This window comes from Columba livia, chromosome 3 (assembly GCF_036013475.1).
Source record: "Columba livia isolate bColLiv1 breed racing homer chromosome 3, bColLiv1.pat.W.v2, whole genome shotgun sequence".
Taxonomy (NCBI): Eukaryota; Metazoa; Chordata; class Aves; order Columbiformes; family Columbidae; genus Columba; species Columba livia.
This window is the reverse complement of record NC_088604.1, coordinates 70,338,961-70,362,567: the sequence shown is the minus strand read 5'-3', so window position 1 is coordinate 70,362,567 and position 23,607 is coordinate 70,338,961. Positions and strand designations below refer to the sequence as shown.

General features: G+C 39.8%; 1 protein-coding gene across 2 annotated transcripts in view; it reads left to right on the top strand.

Annotated features, from left to right (window-relative positions):
* The window catches only part of UTRN (utrophin), a 372,502-nt gene that overhangs the window by 67,523 nt on the left and 281,372 nt on the right, over positions 1 to 23,607 (top strand). For both annotated transcript variants that reach the window (XM_065057531.1, XM_021294904.2), the window contains 9 exons: positions 8,956 to 9,048; positions 10,446 to 10,523; positions 13,987 to 14,079; positions 14,963 to 15,135; positions 18,650 to 18,765; positions 19,873 to 20,036; positions 20,537 to 20,740; positions 21,889 to 22,070; positions 22,789 to 22,939. In XM_065057531.1, the coding sequence (XP_064913603.1) occupies positions 8,956 to 9,048; positions 10,446 to 10,523; positions 13,987 to 14,079; positions 14,963 to 15,135; positions 18,650 to 18,765; positions 19,873 to 20,036; positions 20,537 to 20,740; positions 21,889 to 22,070; positions 22,789 to 22,939 (1,254 nt within the window). The remainder of the gene's footprint in view (positions 1 to 8,955; positions 9,049 to 10,445; positions 10,524 to 13,986; positions 14,080 to 14,962; positions 15,136 to 18,649; positions 18,766 to 19,872; positions 20,037 to 20,536; positions 20,741 to 21,888; positions 22,071 to 22,788; positions 22,940 to 23,607) is intronic.

Here is a 23,607-nt window from a genome sequence, read left to right as displayed (position 1 = left end):
TTTTTAGAGACAAAAGCATACCTATTCAAGGTAATTAATTTCACGTGACCTGAGATACCTGAGGCAAAAGACATTTCAGAAGGGATTTTTTTTTGGGAAGGAGAATGATGGAGTTTAATGTATTAGGCATGCAAGAAGAGAGATCGAAAAGGCAATTAGGCAATTTTATCTGTCCGAGGAGATATCACCTAAGATGGTCTGTAATATTTTTTTTTTCAGTTCAGTTTTTGTGGTACAAGCAAGGAAATACTTGACCACTGGTAAAATATTTTTGAGACTAATTGCTCCTACTGTTTTCCACTGCTGAATTAAACTGTAAAACGTAACTTCAGTCAAAGATAGCTAAAGCTTATAAAAAATTTGGCCTTAATCTGAGGAACAGCCTGGGTGGAAAAACTGGCCTTGAAAAATTCAATTTTTAGCCTACATTTTTTTCTCTTAACTGGGTCACTTAGTCCCTCCTTCAGCAAAGAGGTCAAATAAGATGTTAGTTAACCAAGGTGCAGGAAAAGAAATATTTTCTTTTCTAATAGGTTATGAGATACGTTATTATTATACGTTATTATTGCTAAAAAGCAATAATGCCTAACAGTTCACAATCTCTCCCAGGTTTAGCTACAGTGTGAGAATTGTGAGATTTTTGCCTTCCTCTCAACTGCTGCTGTTTTTGGCTCTAAGAACAGGGTATGGGCAGCATCTCTGTTGCTGGAATTCAAAGCTTGTTAAAGTAATGTGGATTGTAATTACTGCTAATTTTGGTTAGGGCTTTGCGATAGTTTGATTCGTGGTCTCGATTATCCTCCCAGTTGTTGGAGTGTTTGTGTGGCCGTCTCAGGCACTAGAGCTGAACCTGGTAGAGGCACTGAAGCAAACTTGTCCCTTTACCTGTTAATCACTAATGAACACAATAGTCAGCCTAGTCAGCAGGAAATTTTTCTTAAGTAATCAAGTTACCATCTGAAGTTAGATGGCTTAAGAAAAGGAAAAAAAAAAGAGAGAGAGAGAGATAAAGAAAAAATATAACCTTCCAGTCATAACAGGAGAAAAAACTGTCAGTGATACGCAGTATGGTCCCAACTGCCTCTGCTGGTAATGATCCATAATGAGGCTTAATTGCAAGCAGAGGTTAGTACTGTTACATTAAACACATTATAATAATGGAGGCTTAAGTAAATGCAATGTAAATACACTGAGGAGAAAAAAAAGACCCCCAGAGACTTGCAGATGCCTTATGTTTGTTTCGCTGCCTTGCTAGGTCTAATATTTGCTTTTATATGTTTTCCTTCCTTCTATCATGTTGTCAGTCAAGTATTTCAGGTGTTCTGTGGATTAAGCTATGTTTAGCTTTTCAGTTTTGCTTCTACTTGAACTCATGTCGGTCACCTAATTGAATCAAACTTTCTGGCATATTTCAGTAATGAGCCTTATTCTTTTTCATGGTTAGTCTGAAGTTTTAAATAGCTATTTTGTTGTTGGTAATTATTTTATTTTTAAGTACTAGTTGTGATATTTGATTTATATGGTGTTTTCCTCTTGCAGTTTTAACTTTTTGTTTATTTTTTATTTAGTATTTAAATTCATAGTATTAGTAGTAGTGTCATGTAGAGATGCTACAACTACTAAGGCATATCTAGCATAGAGTAGAGCTTACATAACTAAAATACATCTGTCACAATATAGCTAGTACTTATGTATGCTCTCCTATAACTCCTGCATGCCAGTGGAAGGAGAATGGAAAAAAAAGTACCACGTTTTAATAAAAATACTTCTGTAAACAATGACTATGGTCTTAAATTAGAAACGGGCAGGATTATTTGTTGACGTAGTTGTTTACTTTCTGAAATGACCTTTTTGCTTTCTGAATTGTTTCCCACATTGAGTTCCCATGTACTGGCCTCGTGATGTAGCAGCACTTAATATGTTTCGTACTCCGTGTTGGTCATGCTAAAGCGTAGTTCTCACTCCTTATGTTGTTTGTAATTGAGTTTAAAATAAGTATGTGGTTAACATGAGTTCCCTAGGAGTATTCTTGAATGTTACAAATGGTTTATGTTCTAGTTTAAGTGCCCAACTGGATCAGTATTTCCCCCCTTTTCAGGAAAATGGGGAAAGGGTTCTTTGCAGCTCTACTACTATTTTGACCTATTTACTGAGCATCTTATTTTTAATCAAGAGGTGACTATTTGTGATGTCTAATAATTAACAAAAGACAACTCTGACCTTCATATAAGTGACACTGGAAGATCAGAAGGATCTGTTGGAAAACCAAGATTTACTGTTTCCTCTGTCCTTTCAGAGTGTTTTGATGTTTTTGAGGTAGCAGATGATTTAAATTGCAACTAGGACTTTTCACTGCTCTGAGCAGCCAGACCTCATCTGCTGCATTCCCTCGGTGGCTGGTAAAGGTCATACGTATGCTCTTACAAGATGTGTTACTTCCCTGGTGACAGCCAGTGTCCATTTCTGTGAAACTGAGAGGATCTTTCGTCCTCATTTCAATGTCATCACTATGAGGTCTGAATCAGTATCACTGAGGAGGATGTGAAATGGAGGTGGCTTATCTCTTACTCCCAAATATCTTTGGCACTTATTTATTGGAAAAGAGTTAGGTCTAACAATGTACCTTCAATAGTTATTGATTTAAAGAACATGTGAATTCTCTGCTGTGGGTAACTATGATAGAAGAGAAAGTTGCGTGTTTCTAGTTAAGTAACTAGATAGACATTAAAACTTTTTGTTAACTTTGCATATAATTTCATGAACAGTATACAAAGAGAATAAATAGCTGTGACAAAATGATAAAGAATAGCTTGTTTTGTGTGGTTTTTTTTTTTTTCTTTTTAAGAGGCTTTGTCTTACTGAGAATTTATGACTCCCTTAAATTATAACTTGGATCAATTTGATACAGTTTCCCATTAGTAATAAGGGATATTCTACTGTAAAATATATTCAAGGAAGATTGCTGCTTTGCAGCTGTATGTGGCTTCAGTAGAAAAAACTGTAAGTGTTGATGGCTGGTCTTTATACTGTTGGTAGCACTGGATGACTCAAAAAAAATATCTGGTCCAGATTTCATTTATATGTCCCTCTATTTCCTGGGAACACTTTCTGGCAAGGAGGGTGGATAATTTCTGCACAGTCATATTGGCTGGCCTGGATGAGCCTTCTTTGCAAGTAATCCTAGATGCACACAAGGAAGTGTGAATCACCCTCTTAAACCTGATCCAGGTGGAGGGGTTGGGAGGCAGCCAGCAGGCATCAGAGTGGCGGCTGCTGCTGCTGTGAGAGGGAGATCGCTGTGCATGGGCTCTCCTTCCCAAATGGTGCTGCTGTCTCACTGGAACGTGCAAAGCCAATGCCTGTAGTGACTGCTCTTGCTACATAGAGCTAGCATCTGGTCTCCAGTGCAAAGATCATTCAGAAACTGCTATGTCTGTTGCTCCATGAGAGATGAATCAACAGAAAAAGTGTTTTCTGCTGTGGATAACTCACACAAGTTCTTCTTTGTCCCTTCCCTCCCCTACTCATGTTAGCACAAAGGCTGGCGCCAAAATGTTTGTGGGAATAAATGTAACATGGTGGATTGAATGTGGTTCTGGTCCTCGTGTATGAGCCCCGTGGTGTATAACAAATCAGCCACCACGCAAATTTCATAAGACCACAGGCAGGTCTGACCTCAGCCTATGTACTGCCTCCAGCTTTTATTTATCGTTCTCTTGCTCTACCTTCCATTTCCTTTCCTCTTCCCCTATTCTTATGCCTGTTCCAATGTATTAGCTCCTTTCCTTCTGTCAGTGCCAGTTGGGGAGCCAACACGACCTCTTTCTAAATGAAGTCTAATTATGTTTTTTGTCTGTCTTATCAAACCCTTGTTGCTACTACAGCAGCTCTATGTGTGCAGCTCTGCTGGCAAAGCCCTCTTGGGCAGGCTGAGGGAAAGAGTTTTCTGCCAGTGCTTTTCTGCCATTCCAGCAAACATAAGCAAAGCTGAGGCAAAACTACCGTCTGTTAACAGATAAGTTCAGTGAAGGGAATGTGAGTGTTTTGCACCTTGAACCCGCACAGTTCTCCTGGTACACAGTGTGCCCCTGCCTGTCTTTTATATTATCTTTGTAGTATAAGCTGAATCCTTATTTTGTCTTTGAGAAAGGACCCATTATCTGCTTCATATTTGTACAGTGCTTAGCACAAGGTAGGCTGTTCTTTAAGTATTTGCCACTGCAGCTGTGACCAGCCATTTGCCCTTGTTGAAGGGCTCAGTGTGGTTTGTCACTGTCACTCTTCTAAGGCAAATACTTAAATTTCTTGATCCATTATGCTCAGTGATGAACGGCTTCTCCTTATGGCATGCTAGTGGAGGCTGAACTTCAGTTTCTAAGTGTTTAGAAAGTGAGTAAAATATTGTGGGTTTTGAAAAGGAGAAATTTAGGTTGGCTGAGTGTACTGCATATCAGGCAGGACTCTACAGAGAGACACTTTTTATGTACTGCAGATCTGTTTGCTTATTTGTGTATCTGTGCATACAGAGTTCTTCGGAAGGTCAGGTTGCATTCTGGAGGTCAAGTGAGGGTGGGTGTGGGCAGGGTTGGCAGGGAAAGCAAACTGCAGATCCCCATGCCTTACCCTGTAAGGTGGGACAGGACTTCTGCCCTCCCTCAGTACTCACTGCAGCACACGTCTGCCCCAGAACAACACTGGTCCCAGGGCTGCCTGTTCTACCCAGTATGGCTCAGGGCAGTGCTGTCCACACAGGGCCTATCAGCTGCCACACAGTGGGTCAGAGCCAGGGCTTGGGGTGGTCCTGGCCCAGCTGGTTTGGATTAGACTCTGTCAGTAGAAGCACAGGTCCAGCCTTAGTGTTTGGTGCAGTGACTCCCAGATTGCCTTTCTACTGCCACAGCAGCCTCTCCAGTAGGCTCAGCAGTGAGTCCTACATGCAAAGACACGGGACTCTGCATCTGTTTTCTCATGAGGAGATGGTGGTGATGGCAGCAGCCTGGCCTGGCTCTGGGCTGGCCTGTGCCTGGTGCAGGAGGGCATGCAGAGCTGTCCTGCCAGCATCACCCCAGAACTCTTCCTTGTCTTTCCATGGGGAAGGGATGTAGGGGACCATCCCTTGGGCTGCCATTTTATAAAACTCTTTTCCACATGCTTTCTAAGGTTAATAAACTCCACAGGTCAGACAGCTGTCAGAACCTGGGATACATAGCTGATCTTTCTGAAGAAAGAAAGACCTTCTGAAACATAGCATGTTGCTATCTAGCTGCATCCCAGGAAAGCCGGGCAGCATCCAGCTGCACGGTGCACTGGCAGATGGAGCAGTGATGTTCCTGATTTCAGATCATGTGGCTTGGGATAGCACATCATTCGTGCAAATGTGTGTCCAGGTGTGAGGAAAATGCCTGGGTAGGAGGAGGCAGTGTGAGCAGAGGAGGGTGCAGCACACACACAGTCTCTGTTCCCATTGCGACAGCAATGCTGTGGGCTGGCTCTGTGCCCTGATGTGACAGCCAGGGCTGCCTGGGTGGCTGCTGCCACCAGGTGCCTGCATGTCCCTCAGGTAGGCGTGGGAAGCTGGAAGAGCAAGTTTCCAGCCTTCCTGACGGGTGTGCAGCAATGGAGGTGGTGATGGGCTTGGTGGGGTGGGTGCTTTAGCCCTTTCTTAGCCGACTTCAGTCACCCTGCACATGCAGAAGTGCTTCCTTCCCACAGAGAAAGTTTTGCTAGACTTCAGTAAGTACCGAGACATTACATGTTGCTGTGTCTCTGTTTTGAGAATAGTAGATACTTTAATAAACCAGGAAAGAGTAGCTCAGATTGCAGAAATAATTTAATACTCTTCTGCTGACTCTTTTAACTGGCAGCAAGATGCAGTGCTCTGATGGGCAGTGAAATGGAAAAAACATTCTCCTGAGAAAGAAAATCTGAATTATTTCCACCATGACAGCAGAGCGCATTGCATGGGACTGGAACGTACTGTAACCCATTGAAATGAATGACTGAAAGCAGGACGTAATTCAGCTTGGATTTGTGCATGTGAAGTTAAGGGATGGGAAACAGAGAAGATAGGGTCTATGCTCTCGATACCCTTGTTGCGTTGTATTAAACGAGACATCTTTCTGCTTTTTCAGCAGATCTAAATCCCTTAAAAAAACAAACAAACAAAAAAAAAAAACCAAACCAAACAAAAAAACTACAAACCAAACCAAAAGCAACAAAACAAACTTCTAGACCTAAAGCAACAAATTTCTTGAGGTCATACAGCTATAAGGTTCTCAGTTTCGGCATTATCAGTCTGTTATACATGTATGCATGGTTTTAGTTATGATTATAATTAATTATCTAATTATATTTAATTAGATAATTATAGAGGGCTTATTTCTGTAAGGCCTTTGACACTGTCTCCCACAACATCTACTAATTTAGAGAGATAAGGGTTTGAAGAATGGACTGTTAAATGGATAAGGAATTGGGTGGATGGCTGCATCCAAAGAGTTGCAGTTAATGACTCAATGTCCAAATGGAGATCAGTAACAAGTGATGTCCCTTGGGAGTCTGTATTGTGGCCTGTAGTGTTCATTGTCTTCATCAATGACATGGGACAGGTTTGAGTGTACCCTCAGCAAGTTTGCAGATAACACCGTGCTGAGTAGTGCAGTTGATTAGCAAGAGGCAAAGGATGCCCCCCAGAAGGACCTTGACAGGCATGGGGAGTTGGCCTATGTGAACCTCATGAAGTTCAGCAAGGCCAAGTGCAAGGTCCTGCATCTGCATCAGGGCAATCCCCAATATCAGTACAGATTGGGGGATGAGTGGATTGAGAGCAGCCCTGCAGAGAAGGACTTGGGGATATCGGTGGTTGAAAATTTGGATTTGAGCTGGCAAGATGTGCTTGTAGCCCAGAAAGCCAACTGTGTCTTGGGCTGCATAAAAAGAAGGGTGGCCAACAGACTGATGGAGGTGATTCTGTCCCTCTGCTCTGGTGAGACCCCACACTTCAATGACTAGTAGGTGTTTGCTTTCACAAGGATTGTTTGAGTTGTATTGCTCCCAGTAAGACCTCTGTTAGCTGCTTTTCTGGACACATGAACAATTTCCTTATGCCCTTACCAACATACTTTTAGTATTTTCCTTGTGGTGATGAGAACCAAATTTGAACCAAATTTTGCTGGCATCTGGGGTAATTCCACTATGGATCATCTCCTTTTTTTATACACCATAAATTGTGCAAGAGGTTTCCCGGCTTCTACTCTTGGATATTCCTGTTCTCCCGTTCCAGCTTTCTTTAAAGCTTTGGTTAAGTTGGTACACAGCAAAGAAGCATCTGAATAATCTGTGAAAATTGCAGACACTAGGAAAAAAATACTTGTCCCTTACTGTGCTAGGAAGGATATAGTTGAGCTCAGGAAGTGGCAATATGTGATGGCAGAATGTTATCAAATGCTGATATTTAATGAGTACTCCTATCTGCTGTTGGTCTGTCAGCTACCTATGAATAGTTTTCTATACCCTTTACCTAAGTATGTGTCAGCATGTGGATATACACATTTTGAAGCATGACTTGTACAAGTAATTGGAGAATAAATTAGTCGGAAAAATTAATTGCAAAGCTAATTTAATATCAGCCACTAGGGCTAGCATCTGTATCTTTTAAGTGACCTTAGTTATATGATGATTCTTGCTACTGTTTAGCTGATCGATACTATGAGTTTCATTTAGGTATGTTTCTGTATAGGAGATTAAAATATCACCCCGCAGCTATTCAACTCCTTTATTTTTTGTGAATACTTTTGGTAGTATCAAACCTAATTAAAGCAGACATTTGAGAAAAGCCCTTATGAAATTGGGGGAAAAAAACAGGTATTTGCCAGAAAATCAGGTTCAGTGGGCAGTTCAGCTCTCTCTGATTTGTTAGCCAGCAGCTGTCAAAGCAAGAGGAAGTAAGTGAAGGTAGGTGAGATCCATATCAGCTAATTCACATCATGTATGATAGGCCTTTGACAGACTTCTTTCTGAAGAGCAATGTTGTAAAGCCAAGGTGATAAAAAAAGGCAATATTGGAGTTTTAGGTACGTTTTAGAAAATATTTTTCTTCTCAAATTGGCACTTCAAAGGGACACTGAAAGCAGTGGCTTAATTGATCTCCTGGCAGCCAGCAGACAAATATTACAAAGCAAATGCACTCACTTAGTTGCTGGCTGCTTGTGTCTTTTTCCCCTGCCCTGTAACACTTTCCCACATTAATTTTCTTAGGGTCCAACAAGAAATAAGATTAAAAGGGAGTGTGGAAGAATTTAACGTGATTTTTCTGTCATCTACGACCATTCCTGTACATGGTCCCTCCACCCTCAAAGAAAATGAGTATTAGAAATGTATGATTTAGAGTAGCTCTGAGTTTTGCATTTTGCTTATTTTCCAAGGTAGAAAAAAATGATTAATTTGTTTTAATGGGTATTACACCTTTTGATCTACTGGTCTGTGTAGAAGAGTGGCAACTCCTTACACATGGTGCAATTTCAAGCCCTTTTGTTTTGCCTTTTAGGAAAATTTGTCCTAATAGCTTCTTTCTGAAAAGCCTCAGTTTCTTCCTTCTTTAGTTGCAGCCGGACCAAAACATTCTTTCTCAAATGACTCCTCTAACTTGCCACGTTTTTCTCTTTGGTATCTTGATGTGTTGATGCGTCTATCCTAATGTGAGCCAAGATTTGGTTTCTCAGTACTAGGCTGCTGATGCAGAGAACCAGAGAGATGGGAAGAAAAAAACCAAACCAAAACCAACAACAACACTGCAGGACAGAAAGGTGCCTTCCTGATCACTCTAATGGTCCTCTAGCTTTTACTTACTACATTCAGTACCAAATAAGAGTGAATTGCAAGATAAAAAGGAAAGAATACTTTGTTCAGGGAGGTTCTGCTTAAACACTATTTTTATTACTGCTTTTGTTTCTTTTGCAGAGTGGGAAGCCCCCAGTTAAGGACATGTTCACAGATCTGAAAGATGGAAGGAAGCTTTTGGACCTTTTGGAAGGTCTGATAGGGAAACCTCTGGTAAGAGAAATGTGTATGAGCCATATTCTCGTTTATTAAAAAAACCTCAAACCAACAAATAAACAAACCACACAAACATTTTTTAAAATTTTATTTTAAAACCTATTTTGTTTGTAGTGTGTACTTGCTCTCTACATTTCCAGTGAAATTCCCATGAGCTCCACTTATGGGATAAAAGGTCAGGCTGCAGTTAGCTGTGTAACCTTCTCTTGAAGGTTACCATACTGTTTAGCAAAGCATGTAAAACTAGTGGTGTTATTCACATGGTGTAGATTTTTAACAGAGATCTTTTAGAGATCTGCATCTGGATGATCTGGAAGAGCATCCTTTAGCCAGACAACTGTGGCCTTTTTCTAATAAGCTCATGAAAGATCCCTTAAAAAGAAAATAGAAAGAAAAAAGGCAATGGCTAGTAGGCAGTGCAAAAAATCTGCATCTCCATTGAAAAATCCTTTGTGATCTACAGATAGGAAAGGGTTGAAGACTACTTAAATCTTCTTTAGGAAAGTGTGTGTGTGGCTGAAAACTCCTCCCCTGCTAACATTGATGCCTCTTCAGGAAGTTACATGAGGCATGGTGAAGCCTGTGCCATCACTTGGGATTGAATTTTTGATTTTGCTATTTACCGTAAGTTTGAAATCCATGTATTGACCTTATAGAGAACCTTCAGCCATTTAAAATTTCACTTTACAAGCTTGTCACATGCAATTCACTAGTACTTCCAATGATTTATTGTCTGATTTGAAGTATACTGAAGACAGTAGTTTTTTGGTTCCTAATTCTCTTGATTACCTTGTTCCAAGTTCAGCTCCTTGCTCATGCAGTATGATCATGTTCTGCCACAGAAGTTAAATTGTGGTGACTAAAAGCAAATGGAGTAGCAGGTATTGTCAAGAGTTGTAGTGTTTATTTCTGCCCCCTCCCCCCCTCCCCGATATTAAAAGGAAGGCAAAGTCAGGAAGCGTAACTTCTTTCCAGTGTGCAAAGATTTAGCAGGCTTTTGGTGCCAAAAAAACAAATTGCTGCTTGTTCCCTGTTGGGAGCCAAAAAATTTCAACTGCTCTGGCAAACATTCAAAACTCTCAGATTTTCCCCAGGAACTCCCACTTTGCTGTTGCTTTGCCAGTTTATAATTCTGCAGATGCTGGGAATAAAAATTCTGGTCTTACTGAAGATGACATTTTGAATCCAAGGCTTGACTGCCTTGGATTGAGGAATAATGTTCTGACAAGTTTTCATTTTGAAATTGTTGTGGATGCTCTTGTTTGGTTTTTATTCCTACTTAAAAAAAGCTAGAGAAAATTAAGACATATTTCCTGTTGTTTGCCCTGTCATTTATTTTGTTTTGTTAGTCAAGTTAATTCTAATATAAACAGATTGTAACATTTTATTTTCAGCCTAAAGAACGAGGTTCCACACGAGTACATGCCTTAAATAACGTCAACAGAGTACTGCAAGTCTTGCATCAGAACAATGTGAGCATGTTTTTCCACAACTTTTTGATAGATTCTTTTATTCAATCCTGTTTGTAAATGAGTTCAAAATGCAGATAACAAAATACCTAAAATGAGGATTTGGTGAGAGATTCTCAAATGTTTTTGGTTTTCCTTGTCTAGTATAGAATGTCAGTGTCTGATGTAGAATTTCACAGTTCTGTGAAATCTTAAAACACTAACTTAATTGTATGAACTAAATTGTGTTTTGTTGATGTGTTTAGCTCCCAAAACAAAGGTAACTTTAAGCTCTGCTATGCATAGTTTACGAACCTGGCAGAACAAAAAACTAATTTCCAGTGATGATGTGTAACTTGTGCAAAAATCTGCAAGAGTATGGCAGGTTTTATGTCATTGTGCTTTTTGTGTTCTACTCTCAAAATCCAGGAGGATCTTTCCATTGACATCTGTCAGCTCTGTGTCAAAACTGTACTGAGTATTTCTGATTTGGATCTTTGTTAACTGATCAGAAGAACAAACAAAATGACCCAAATCCTCCTTTAAAAAAAATGAGAATAGCAATTGTTTTGCTTTGTTTTTATGTTTTTACTACCTAGAAGCCAGTAGTCGTGTAGTAAAGTGATTTTTCCCCTGAAGAAAAATTCCTGAGAAGCATACTCTCCATAGTTAGAATTTCTATTTGTGAATGTCAGGGCACTAAAATAATAACAACATTCTGGCAATAAAATTCATCCAATGCAAAAAGGCAGCAACATCTTGGTGTAAAATGGTGACTGAAGAGTGATATGAACATACTGTACAATATTGCAATTTCCCTTTTGTGTTGGTGGACTAGCGTCATATTTCTAGGTAGTAGTCCAAGTTAGCAGTGGGTTGTCTGTCTTTGTCTTTGACGTACTGTAAATATTGATTTATTTTTTTCTAAGGATAAGTAATGAGTCTTTCCACCTTGAAATTGATTTATTTTATGAAGGTAATAAATGAGATAATGTTGAATTAAAATAATTAATTAGTTCTTCCTTAACATGACAGGGTCTCGGTTTCTAGAAGTGAACAGCTGATGTTAGCTGAAGGTTGTTAAGGTCATGTCCATGATTTATAACTACTGCTTAACTTTGTTAGAAAGTGTGTTTGTGTTAGGATGAGGGGAAAAGGCATCCACTGAGAGGGAGTTGCATTCTGTTGCATGAGAGTTTGTAGACTATACAATATAAATAACTTGTGAAATAATTTATAAGTGTTTAAATATATATTGCAAGGATCAGACATACTTAGAGTGTAGATGTTCAAGTGATCTTGTGAACCTCATCCGTCTGATGGGCAGAATGGTTCTAAGTAATGAATTTCACCTTTTTTTTTTGATTTGTGGACCAAGTTTAAAAAATACTAATTAAAAAAGTCCACTGGAACTCATTCCATGTAGTCAATATCAGTATACTGTCAGTAGTATGGTCTGCTGCCAACTTTCTTTTATTGATTATCTTTACTTAAGTCTCATTCAACTCACCATCCCAGTGGATTGCTGGCTGCATCCTGCAAAGCATTGGTTTAATTCAAAATCATTAAAATACAGAAATGAACATGTGGAGTTTTTTCTTTTATCTATGGTGTAGATGGCAGGACAAATACATTATTTATTATTATTATTGATGTGCAATTAAAAAATGTGAAGTGTGTTTTTGTTGCACATTCTCAGGAGCGTTTTTCTTCTGTTAGAGGTGAAAAAAGCTCTTGCAATGCAATTGTTTTATTTTTCTGCCCTTGGCCTTTAGTCTTGCTCTTTGCTCCTTGTGTTCTAAAGTGCTTTCCAGTGCATTGTTTAATGATCCACAGTGGTGATTCTTTTGGCATGTTTTTTCCTGCTTAATTTACAGTTTTCTTAGAATATGCGCCCAGTTTTTGCAAAGAGTATTGCTGTAAGATTCTGTTCCAGCTTCTGTAAAAACTGGGAGATGACAATCCACAAATCCACAAGCTTCCTTAGTAATTTGAAGTGTAATTTTGTGGTTCCATGTTAATTTTTCAAAACAGTTTTGATTTGATTCTCCTAACCAAGAGACCTATGGGGAGCTGAATATTGTCAAGATGATATCTGAAAGCAATGAGGTTATAAGAACATTTAGCAGAATTAAAACTATTTCTGATTTTGTGATAAGAGCAAAAATATTAATGGAATACCGTTATGTTCTTATATATTAGTAACAGCCTGAAAAAAAAAAAAAAAAAGAAAAAAGAAGAAACTTTGTTCTTGTTTATTCTGCCATTGTAGGCTGTGTCCAGTGACAGCCAGAGCTTGGGCTGCATTACTGCCCTGTGACTGTCCATATTGTTTAATTGCTAGTCAGCAGGTTTTGTCTCTGTGACCAGCTCTGATTCCTAACAATGCTCAGATGCAGTTCTCAGAGTCAGTGTAAGCTGCTAGGCACTGTGGATGCCACTGTTTTGGAGCAGGGTGAGAAAGTGGGGAAAAGCTTCCCCATGGAGGTGAAATACCGTGTGCCGCCTTCCCCTGGGGTTGGAGGATGTACCTGGCTCAGGTGATTTACAAGAATGAAGCCCAACCATTTGCCCTGTGTGGGAGTATGTTGCAGCATCTGCCACATGTGTACCTGCACCCAGGGAGGTCTTTGTCTCCTCTGCCATAGGCAGCTGTTCCTAGCCCAGTTTCCATAGGCATGGTGGTGACTAATACAGTGTCCTGCTGTTGGTTCCCTCCAGAAGGTGGTTCAGAATTTGTGGCGCTTTCTCTGTGTTGACTGAATGAAGACTTGATGCCCCAATTCAGTTCAGACTCTAAGGTAGCGCCAAGTGAGTATCTGGTAGCATAGTCTTAGCTTTGCCTCTTCTGAGGGTGGAATACTTGATGCAGGAGCAGGTAGCCTCTCCTGTCCTCTTGCTTTCTGAAATAATCTCTTTGCGTCTCTTTTTGTGTCCTTATGTTTTTAATGATTTCAATTAAAACATCACTGAGTCTGTATGGGGTCCCATGTATACAGGAAACTTGGAAATTTTATTTTTCCCCTGAGTTTTTGATCTCCTTGTATAAGGTTGTTCTATTTGGATGCTGATTCATGTGAAGAACAAACCTATTAATTACAGAGCTTTCATGGACCTGTAATATCTCTGAGTGTGTCTAGGAGCATGACTGCTTATTTTTTTTTTTTTTATAAATATCAGATCCTTCATGTTTGCATTTCCTACTGGTCAGTTTTAACTGCTAGTATGCATCCCTGTATTAGAGGAGAGCATAAAACTCTTCCAGTAGAGTATCTTCCTTGGTGCCATCTTTTGTTGTGTTGTTTAAGCAGTTGTCATGACAAACTCGGATAGGACAAGTACTCTGTCATCCCTAGTTCTCTCTTTCTAACTACTTTTTATTTCAGAGCACTTGATAATATGTGGCTGGACAGCCAGGAATGTGGGGTGGGGATGCAACTTGAAGCTGTGATAAGTGTTTAATATAGAGCTGATCCAACCTCTCCAGGTGGAGCTGGTGAATATTGGAGGAACCGACATCGTTGATGGAAATCACAAGCTGACATTGGGGCTGCTGTGGAGCATTATTTTGCATTGGCAGGTGAGAGGCTGCTGAGAAATCCCTCCCTTTTTCCAGGAATCATGTGTGTTGATCTGCTGGGATTCTCACAAATCTTCCTGGGATTTTGGTGGCGGAAAATACTGCTTCTATTTTGGGCTGGTAAACAAAGGACAGTGTTTGGTTTCTGATTGCTGTCTATTGGTTGTCTCCTGCAATACGTATTATTGTGTGTGCTCAGTTGTACTCAGTCATGCAGTTTAGTTCCTGTTAGTGTTAATTGCAGAGAGGCTTTTCAAGCTGAAGCATTGTATTTATATTCCTTCTTTAAGGCTTTTATGCACTTTTGTTAGCAGGTAGTATTTTTTTACTATCTAGGTAGTTGTGTTGGGTTTGCATCTTGTGTGCTGCCATGTATGTTTGTTTCTCAGTCTCATAGGTTGAATTGCTCCTGGTTTATTCAGGTACCTGGGAGGATCGTTGAATTTACTTGGAGGGACTTTGGCAGATGTTTACACATAGTACCCAACCAGCAAAGTGCTTTTGTTGGCTAAGCAGGTAGTCTCTTCTCACAGAAAACCCATTCAAGCTGTATTTTTGGGGTTTGCTTACTGGTGAAACTGCTGCACAAGGCAATGAGAACTGTTATACCCCACGCTTAGTGTAGGTAGCACTGAGGAGGAGGATAGTAATGTAAGAGCAATGTAGCATTATTACATGAAGCGTTACTGGTTCTTGTAATTAGTAGAGTGCAAAGATTACCTGACGACTGCTATTATCAAATTTCATGTGAGGAGTTAGAGTTTGTCATAGGTTTTCATGGGAAAGACCCTTTCATGATTTCTGAAATAGCTTAGTTCAAAGGCTTTGTAAGTAAGAAAAGTGGAGAACATGTCTGTAAGGTATAGTTGCTGCTGTCTTGCAGGTGAAGGATGTCATGAAGAACATAATGTCAGATTTACAACAGACTAACAGTGAGAAGATCCTGCTGAGTTGGGTTCGGCAGTCCACAAGACCTTATAGTCAAGTGAATGTTCTGAACTTCACCACAAGCTGGGCAGATGGACTCGCCTTTAATGCTGTTATCCACAGACACAAGTAAGTAGCAAACAGCTTGTCTGAGACCTAGTGAAGTATGTAGCTTTTTTCCATGTCTTCATGCTTAAGCAATTGACAGCTTCTAGCCTTTTTTTTCTTTTGTGTGTGTGTGTTTTACTGTTTTATTGTGGTAACAATAACAGTGGAGGGATATTGCCAGAGCCTTGCAAAGGATGGATCCAAGGCAGCAGTGAAACAATTAGTTCCTTCACATGCATGCACACTTGCTAATTGAAGTGGATTTGCATGCCACTTAGTGTGCATTATACAACAAATATGCTGAATGGGTCTCTACAGGGGGGCTGACCACCTTCTTACTCTGTACTACCTTCCTCCTGCCCTCCCTCCTTTGCAAAGGGAAATGTTTCTTCAGCTGGAGTTCGCCATATAATTTTAATAGGAAGATACAGAAGCTTCAAAGCAAAGGAATAAGAAGTCTCTGTAGCTTTTCTTGGATTTTGAATGTATGTTGCTTGAAAGACAATGTATGCAGCTCTTTCAGAACTGTTGAGCAGAAGAATCAAAGGGTAATAGAATACTTCAGGTGTCTGTAGCGTATTCATTAGTTCATTATACTTTATAAGGAACGCTGTAAAATTTTCTTTTCACAGAAGTTTTTGTGTTCTCTCTGATTTTTGGAGAACTCTTTGGTAGTCTAAAGAAATAATCATTACAAACTCCTATGAAAGTTGCATACTAGTTCTTTTTTTTTCAGTTTTCTTTGTGATCTGCTTCTGGGCAATCCATTCTAATCTGGTGTACTTTAAATGAAGTCAGCTCATTGCTTTGCAAGGACTGACTGTTCTTAACCATAAATAACCATTTTAACATGGTAATGCTATGATAACATCTAGAATTTAACCAGGTATGGCCGCCAGGTATGTGTCACAGCAAATACTTTACAAACACCCAGAATACTTATGCCCAGCAGATACAAAGTGTTCACAAAAGTGTATGTTCACTTTGAGCCTGCTGTTCTCTGCTCTTAAGTGCCCATTTGGGTTGTGCCAACTGAAATAACAGGCTCTGTCACAGGGTTGCTGGCTTTGGAACGGGTCTGCCCTGACACACCTATGGGCCTAGTAGACCAGAGCTGGCTTGTGTTCAGCCTGCACGGGTGCATGAGGAGTGCCTGCTCCACAAAGGTGTCTCTGGAAAGTTTGGTAGGATTTTTCTGCAAAGGCAGAGCAATACCAGCAAAGGTCTTTCTGGAGTTTATCCAAAGTAGTACCAAGTCCCTTCTCTGGATGGTGTGAGCTGTACCGGTGCTGTTCGTAGTAGTGTAATTGCCTGTAGTTGCAGAGCTCTGCTGCTGAATGTGTGAAGCTTTGTGGTGGAGAAAGTGCCAGCGTTGAGACACAAATGAGGCTGAGGTGACCTAGGGTAAGCGAGAGAGGTAGCAAAATTGGTTTTAGGTTCTTTGTTGTTCTTATGTGTTGTGATTGTGTGCTTGCGCTTTCTGGGATCTGAAGTCCCTGAGCTTTGCCTTTTTCAGAGCAGTGTTAAATAGCAAAAGCCCCTGCTGAAAACCTTAACTGTGTAACTGGACTTTCCTCTGTCTTTCTAAAATTTCTCAGTTACCTGGCTCTGCTGATCTCTGAGCCTTTTATTGACTCTTCCTGGGAGCCTGGCAGCTGCTGGTGCATCAAAACTCAGCTTTGCTCTCCCTGGGTACTAGTCCTTTAGGCAGGGAAGTGCCATTCTCCCCACACTTTTGAGAAATCTTGAGCTGGGTTTAAATTCAGTTGGCTTTGAAAGAGAAGCTTTAAAAGGCACTTGCAAGGATCAAGAGGATTTGAGCAGTTTGCTAAAGTGGTAGGACAACAAAGCTATTTAGCTCACCCAGTGCTTCCCTGCCTAAGGGACATTTTCAATATTGCTCTTTAGATTTAGCTTAATGTGACACTTAATATAGAAGAATTTTTGTGGATCCTATTAATAAGTTTAGTAGCTTGCTTTTCTCTTTATGCATATGTCAACGATTGTTAGCAGTGGCTATAATATCTAGTAACTTCCTAACACTTTGTAGTACTTCATAAAATTATATGAGGTAATTGGACATTTAAATTTTTACGTTACTGGTCTCTTTAATTTTCTAATATTAGCTTAGTTCCTCTTTGAATTGAATTCTGTTCTTTGGTACAATTTTCTTGCTCATAGGTAAATACCTAGATTGCATTTTATCAAAATTTGTGTTATGGCAGTGTGCAGGTAGTGGATATACAATATGCTTATTGCGATGTGTTTTTCAAAGTAAGAGTCTCTGCTAAGCTTTTTTGTGAATCTGTGTGGTTATCCTTGTTGCTTCTTGCATGGAGGTACAGTATTCCACTTACTTCTGTCAGTATCTTTGCATATCTCTGTTTCCCGCTCATCCCACCTGCCTTGTGGCTTTTTACTTTCTCAGACCCTGCTGACTTATGGCCTTCCTGTTCCACAAAGTAGTAATGACTCGATAGATGTTAAAAGGATACTCTCAGGACGATTTACACTGAATTAAGTATTAAAAGAATGAAAGGCAAGCCCACCTCTTCCTCCCAAAGTCCTACAAAGCACAGAATCAATAGCAGTGTTTTAAAGAGAAGCCACTCTTACAGAGGAACGAAAAGTATTTTCATGGCTTTGCAGTCCTACAGCTGTGCTGCTGCAGCATGAGCCTGATCATACCCTGTCAGTGTAGGTGCCACTGGGAGGGGGCCCTGTTTTCTGACCCTGTGTCCTGCTCTGTGCTCTGCTCTTTCCCCTTGAGACCTCTTGGTATGTTTTGGGTGCACTACAGAACTGAAGATTTGGTTAAGCCTAATGTGAAATAAAGGCTGCTAGCACTGCAAATTGATCAGCAACTTGGTCTGATCCACATTCTGTTCATCATGAGCTCTTGTGATGTGTGGTGTGTTGTGGTGCTTGTTTTTGTGTGTGTGTTTTGTTTTGTTTTTTTCTTTTATTTTAATAGAGGGAAGGAAATGGTGGGGCAGTGTGAGCAAGCAGGGGTGGAGACCATTGCTGTTCCTGGCTGTGATGGTCTGGGGTGTTCACTGAGCCACATCTCAAGTTTGGAATGAGGCTCTCCAGGAACAGAGTGACTCTTGACTACCCAGCAGAGCCTGATGCAGAAGCATGTAGTAACAGTAATGCTGTGAAAGAAACAGCCGAAGAAAAACGGTTCTGGAATAAATTTTAAACACAGAGTTTATTTATGTTTGTGTTAGTAGTACTTAACTTCCTGTTGCAGTCAGTGAGTGTGTATATAGAATACATAGCATGGAAAGTGGATGTTGCTGTGGACATGCAGTCAGTTAATTGATTTGTGATTGCCAGATTCCATTTAATAAAAAGAAAGCACATTTTTGTATTTATGCATTTGTGTATATGCACTTATGTTTTTATTTTATGTGTATGTTTGCATAGCTTACATAGCTAGCTTCATATCCATAACATCATATTCTGCAGGGCATGGAATTTTTTCTTCAGATAAAATTTACTGCTTTCTTTCCTGTTTTGTCTTTATGTTTAGACCTGAGCTTTTCAGCTGGGATAAAGTTATAAAGATGCCCCCAGTTGAGAGGCTGGAACATGCTTTCAGCATAGCCAAAAACCACTTGGGAATTGAGAAACTGTTGGATCCTGAAGGTGGGATATAGTTATTTTACTTGACTAGAAGCTTTTGTGAGGTCTCTTGAAATAAATTCCTTCTGTTGTCCTTTACTATGAATACCAATTCTGGCAGTTTTGTTGAGAGATATTTTGTTTCAAGCCCTTAAATTTTGGTTTAAAAGAATGTAAATTGCAGAATAAGGGTATGTCTGTGCGTGCATATGCTTCAGCTTCTTGAACATTAATGTTCAGCTGACCCACTACTTAGAGACAGTATACCCAAGGTGAAGTTGGTACCCTGCCTTTGTTTTATTTGAGATAGAAGTTCTACCAGAAGGATCTGTGCTTTTCAGATGAAGTAGAGCATTATGTAGAAATGGGAGAGCTTAAGAGCTCGTAATATTTTTTCTTTATGTATATACTGAGTAGCAGTAGCTGCCAGTGTTGTGGGCATTTACCATGTAGGAATGCTTACCAGGAAACTTTCATGGCATTGTGGTAAAATCCTGAGCTGTCGCTCTGCTTTGAGGTGAGCCTCCAAAGGTACAATCTGTACAACAAGCTCTCAAACTTTATAGATTTAAGCACCTCCTTCTTAAAAACAAGAATAATAAAAAAAGTCACTGAATGGGTAGCTCTCCTAAACTGAGAGAAAAGTGAATCTGAATCAGTGAAACTCTTTTCCATATGAAAAGTAAGAAAATTAACTGACCAATGCTGGGAGTGAGGATAAAGCCTAAATGGAAGCGTTAGTTTATGCAGGATACTGACCCTGAATGGCTTTTCTGTTTGGGACATGCTCCAGAACAGTTTTCCCCAGGTTTTTTATTCCATAGTAACTTCGGGTTTGGGCTTTTACCTCATAATGATCATGCCTTTTAATGCGAATTCACTTCTAAATGTAGAAAACTAATTTTAAATTTTTTTCTCCTTTGTACTGCTTTCAACATATGTCAAACCTGGCCTTTTAATTTAAAGCTTTTTAGCTTTTTAAAGGCTACTTAACAGAAAAACCTGTGAACCTGAAGAACCTGTAATCTACACTAGATGTAAAGTCTAGGCTTCATTCTTTATTCTAAGTAATGCTCTAGAAAAGCTGCTTCCTCATTTATTTTTCCCCATATTTTATCTTTTTTGATACAGATGTTGCTGTACAGCTTCCAGACAAAAAGTCTATTATTATGTATTTAACCTCTTTGTTTGAGGTCCTTCCTAAGCAAGTCACCATGGAAGACATCCGGGAAGTGGAGACCCTTCCAAGGAGGTACAAGCAGGAATGTGAGGATGGAGAGTTCAACATGCAGCAGGTATTTGTCGTCAAAGTCTACCCGGCTTTTCTTGAGTTGTAGTTTTAGCTAATCTTCAGGCTTGTCAGTTATCTCTGGAACATGCCTTTTATCTTGGGCAAAACAACTGCGAAAATATGAAAAAGCATAGCATCTTCTTTGTGATTTACTTCGGTGGCTCTTCCTCTTTCTCATCTTTTCCAATTAATGTACAAAATCCTGTGTGTTGAGGTATAAAGTTTCATCTGTGTTATGGTTCTTTCTTCTACTTCTCTTTCTCAATTATTTTGGCAAGCTGGAGAGGGTGGCTCCAATATCTCTAACTGAGTTTGCTGTAGGACTTGTGGGATGGTTGTTCATTAGTGGTGACTGTGGCCCTTCTCACTAAACATGTACCCAACAATTACTTTTAAAATTTGACGAAGACTTGAAAGGGATTTTAGTTGTTCTGTTTTTAATATCATTTAGGAAGGCATCTTCTGTGCACTTTCTAATAGATTGCTTTTCTCTTGGTTGCATAGGCCGTAGCACTTGAAGAAGAGCAGGGCAGTTCTAGAGCAGATACGCCCAGCACAGTGACAGAGGTGGATATGGACTTGGATAGCTACCAAGTTGCTCTGGAAGAAGTACTTACATGGTTGCTGTCAGCTGAGGATACATTTCGGGAACAGGAAGAAATATCTGGTGACGTTGAGGAAGTCAAAGAGCAATTTTCCACCCATGAAGTAAGCTTCTTTTAAATTCATTTGTCTTTTTTTTTTTTATTTTTTTTTAATTTTTTTTTGTGTGTGTGTGTGAGCTGCAGAACTTCCATCCTTATTTGAAACCTGCCATTCTGTTTTTTGTTACTTTTTTCTAAATGAAAAGCACCGCTAACTGAATGTGATGGTTTTGATATGGTTTTTTTGTTGTTGTTAACAAATAATAGCTTCTTGTAGGTGAAACAGATCTTTTTAGGAGAACCTACAGGGGAACATACTTCAAAACTTTAGTGTAATTTTTCTTTTTAAGGATCTTTTGGTGGCTGGCTCCTTGGTGCCTATAATACAAAGGCAGTCTCATTCTGGCTGATTTGTGCTTCTCTGCTGCCAACTACTAAAAAGCCCGGTCAGCCTTATGTCACTTTCTGTTAAACGAAGGCAATGCTGAAATTGATAATTATGTCAGTTTAATTCAGTGGTTTTCTGGTCATGATTAGCATAGTTTATTTCAGAAACATATGTTGCTTCCAAATTATTGTTGTTTCCAAATTACTTTGTTTTGGTTCTGTTCCAAGCCTGAACAAGTGTTCTAATGTTGGTAGAAGTTTCAAGTGTCAGGTTAGATGTTTAGGTTTGTACTGTGTCAGCTTACAGTGTACAACTGAATTTAAAATCTGAATGCTGATCAATATGAAGATTTTTTTTTTTTTTCCTATTGTGCTACAGTTTTAAAGTCATGTACCAAAGGAAGAGATATTCTGGATTTATAGTAAATATGTGAATCTTTAATGTTATTAACTCATAGGGTTCCATTCTACAATGTATTTCAGATCTTGTTTTTTGTTCTGTTGGTGATGGATGTTTGTTTTATTTTCTTGATGTGTTTTTCAGAGGCTGCCTTCTTGCAAACAGCTTTTTCTCTGAGGTGGTCAGCTTTTATTTACTTTTTTTTCCCCCAATTAGCTCTGTTTTACTGGCTCTAGAATTTTTCTGGCTCATGGAGAATCTTCTGTCATAGAGAGAAACAGGTCTGCCATGCTTGTGAATTTGATGGTGCCAGCTCATTCTGCAACGCTGTTTTAAATGCAACAATTTATTAGGCCATTTACGAGTTCACAAAGTCCTGTAGGAGCTCACAGATCACGGTGACATGGCTGTTGTTCAATTTTCAGGCTTTTATGATGGAACTGACGGCGCACCAGAGCAGTGTGGGCAATGTCCTGCAGGCTGGGAACCAGCTGGTGGCCCAGGGTAATCTATCTCCCGAGGAGGAGTTCGAGATCCAGGAGCAAATGCTGCTGCTGAACTCCCGCTGGGAGGAGCTGAGGGTGGAGAGCATGGACAGGCAGTCCCGGTGAGTCCTGCCGCACAACCCTCTCCCGGAGCTGCGGGACCAAGCGCTGGTGCTTGCTGCATCTCGGAGGAGTGGATTTGCATCCATTTGTAACATTATTTTTTTTTTCAAATTTAACTCTTCAGTTTGTGACGTGAAATCCACTTTCTTCATACTTTCCGAGGTGAAATGAACAAAATTAATTTAACTGGGTTTTTCCAGATTCTTATGTAAAAGTGTTTAGTGACTGTTATGTTACATAAACATGCCAGCCTAAATATATAGTATCTACATGCAGTAGTTACATAAATGTGTTTTTAATATTTCAGTATTTTAAGTTCCTCAATAAAGCACACAGTAAATGTGGATAGCTATGTGTGTTTATACAACCAAAAAGCACTTAGAAGAATTTTTTTCCCGCCTGTGGATTATCAAGCTAAGAGCTGTACATCAAGGGAGAAACTACACTTTGCAGCTCTCAGCAGACGCTCTGTTAGCAGCAAATCCATATTGCAAGAAACAATCCCTGATTTAAATAGCATCATTCATTAACTTCTTTTTGTTGAGAAAAAAGCAAGGATACTTAACTGTATTCCTTATCTTAATGGTGAAAATTTTATTTGATGATAACTAACTGGTTTATGAATGGCCTTCCTTCTTTTGGATAAGAGCTAGAACTTAGTCTTTTTCTTTGGGAAAACTGTTTCTGAAATAACACTGCTTGCGCTTCCCCCTGCAGCCTGCATGACATGCTGATGGAGCTCCAGAAACAGCAGCTGCAGCAGCTGTCCGACTGGCTGACAGTCACAGAAGAACGCATTCAGAAGATGGAATCTCAGGTCTTAGCAGAAGATTTGGAGTCCCTTCAAAAACAGCTGGAAGAACATAAAGTAAACATTTTTGTCTGTTATGTAGCACATATGGGAGAAGTATTTGGAAAATGAGTATGTTGGTGGGTTCCTTAGTTGAGAAACTTGATCATGTCAGAAGTTGGATATGGCTGTGTGCTGAAGGACTGGACTGCATGTGATGTTTGGAAAAAGGATGATGATGGGGTAGAGGGGAACTGGAAGTTTCTGGAAATGCTTTTGTAACTGAACACTTGAGCACGGATGTCTGTAGCAGAAACTGTTATCTTCACTTCATGCAGGACATGAAACCCATAAGGGAAATTGTGTTTTCACTTTGTGCAGGAAATGAGGCTTCTCCTGGTGAAGGAACAGTAGGTGTGAGGAACAGTATGAAATATACTGTAGACAAACTTGCCTTTAATGACTAACAGGCATTGCTAAAGCGTGCTTGAAACATGCAGATTGAAATAAAGCAGGAGTTAAAACTCTCAGGAAGGGCTAGTCCCTGCTTTTACAGGGATCACATCCCATAGACACTGCTCTCTGATGTGCACAACGTTTTGGAAGTGATTTGTCTCTCATTTAAGTTTCCAGACGGGAGTTCAGCCTTCCTAGCCTGCAGTGTTTTATGTTTTTTTTTAAGGAGAAAGATGGCCTTTTTATACTTGTCATAGTTGCAGCTTTGGTTTTCGTATTCAGTACTGAGG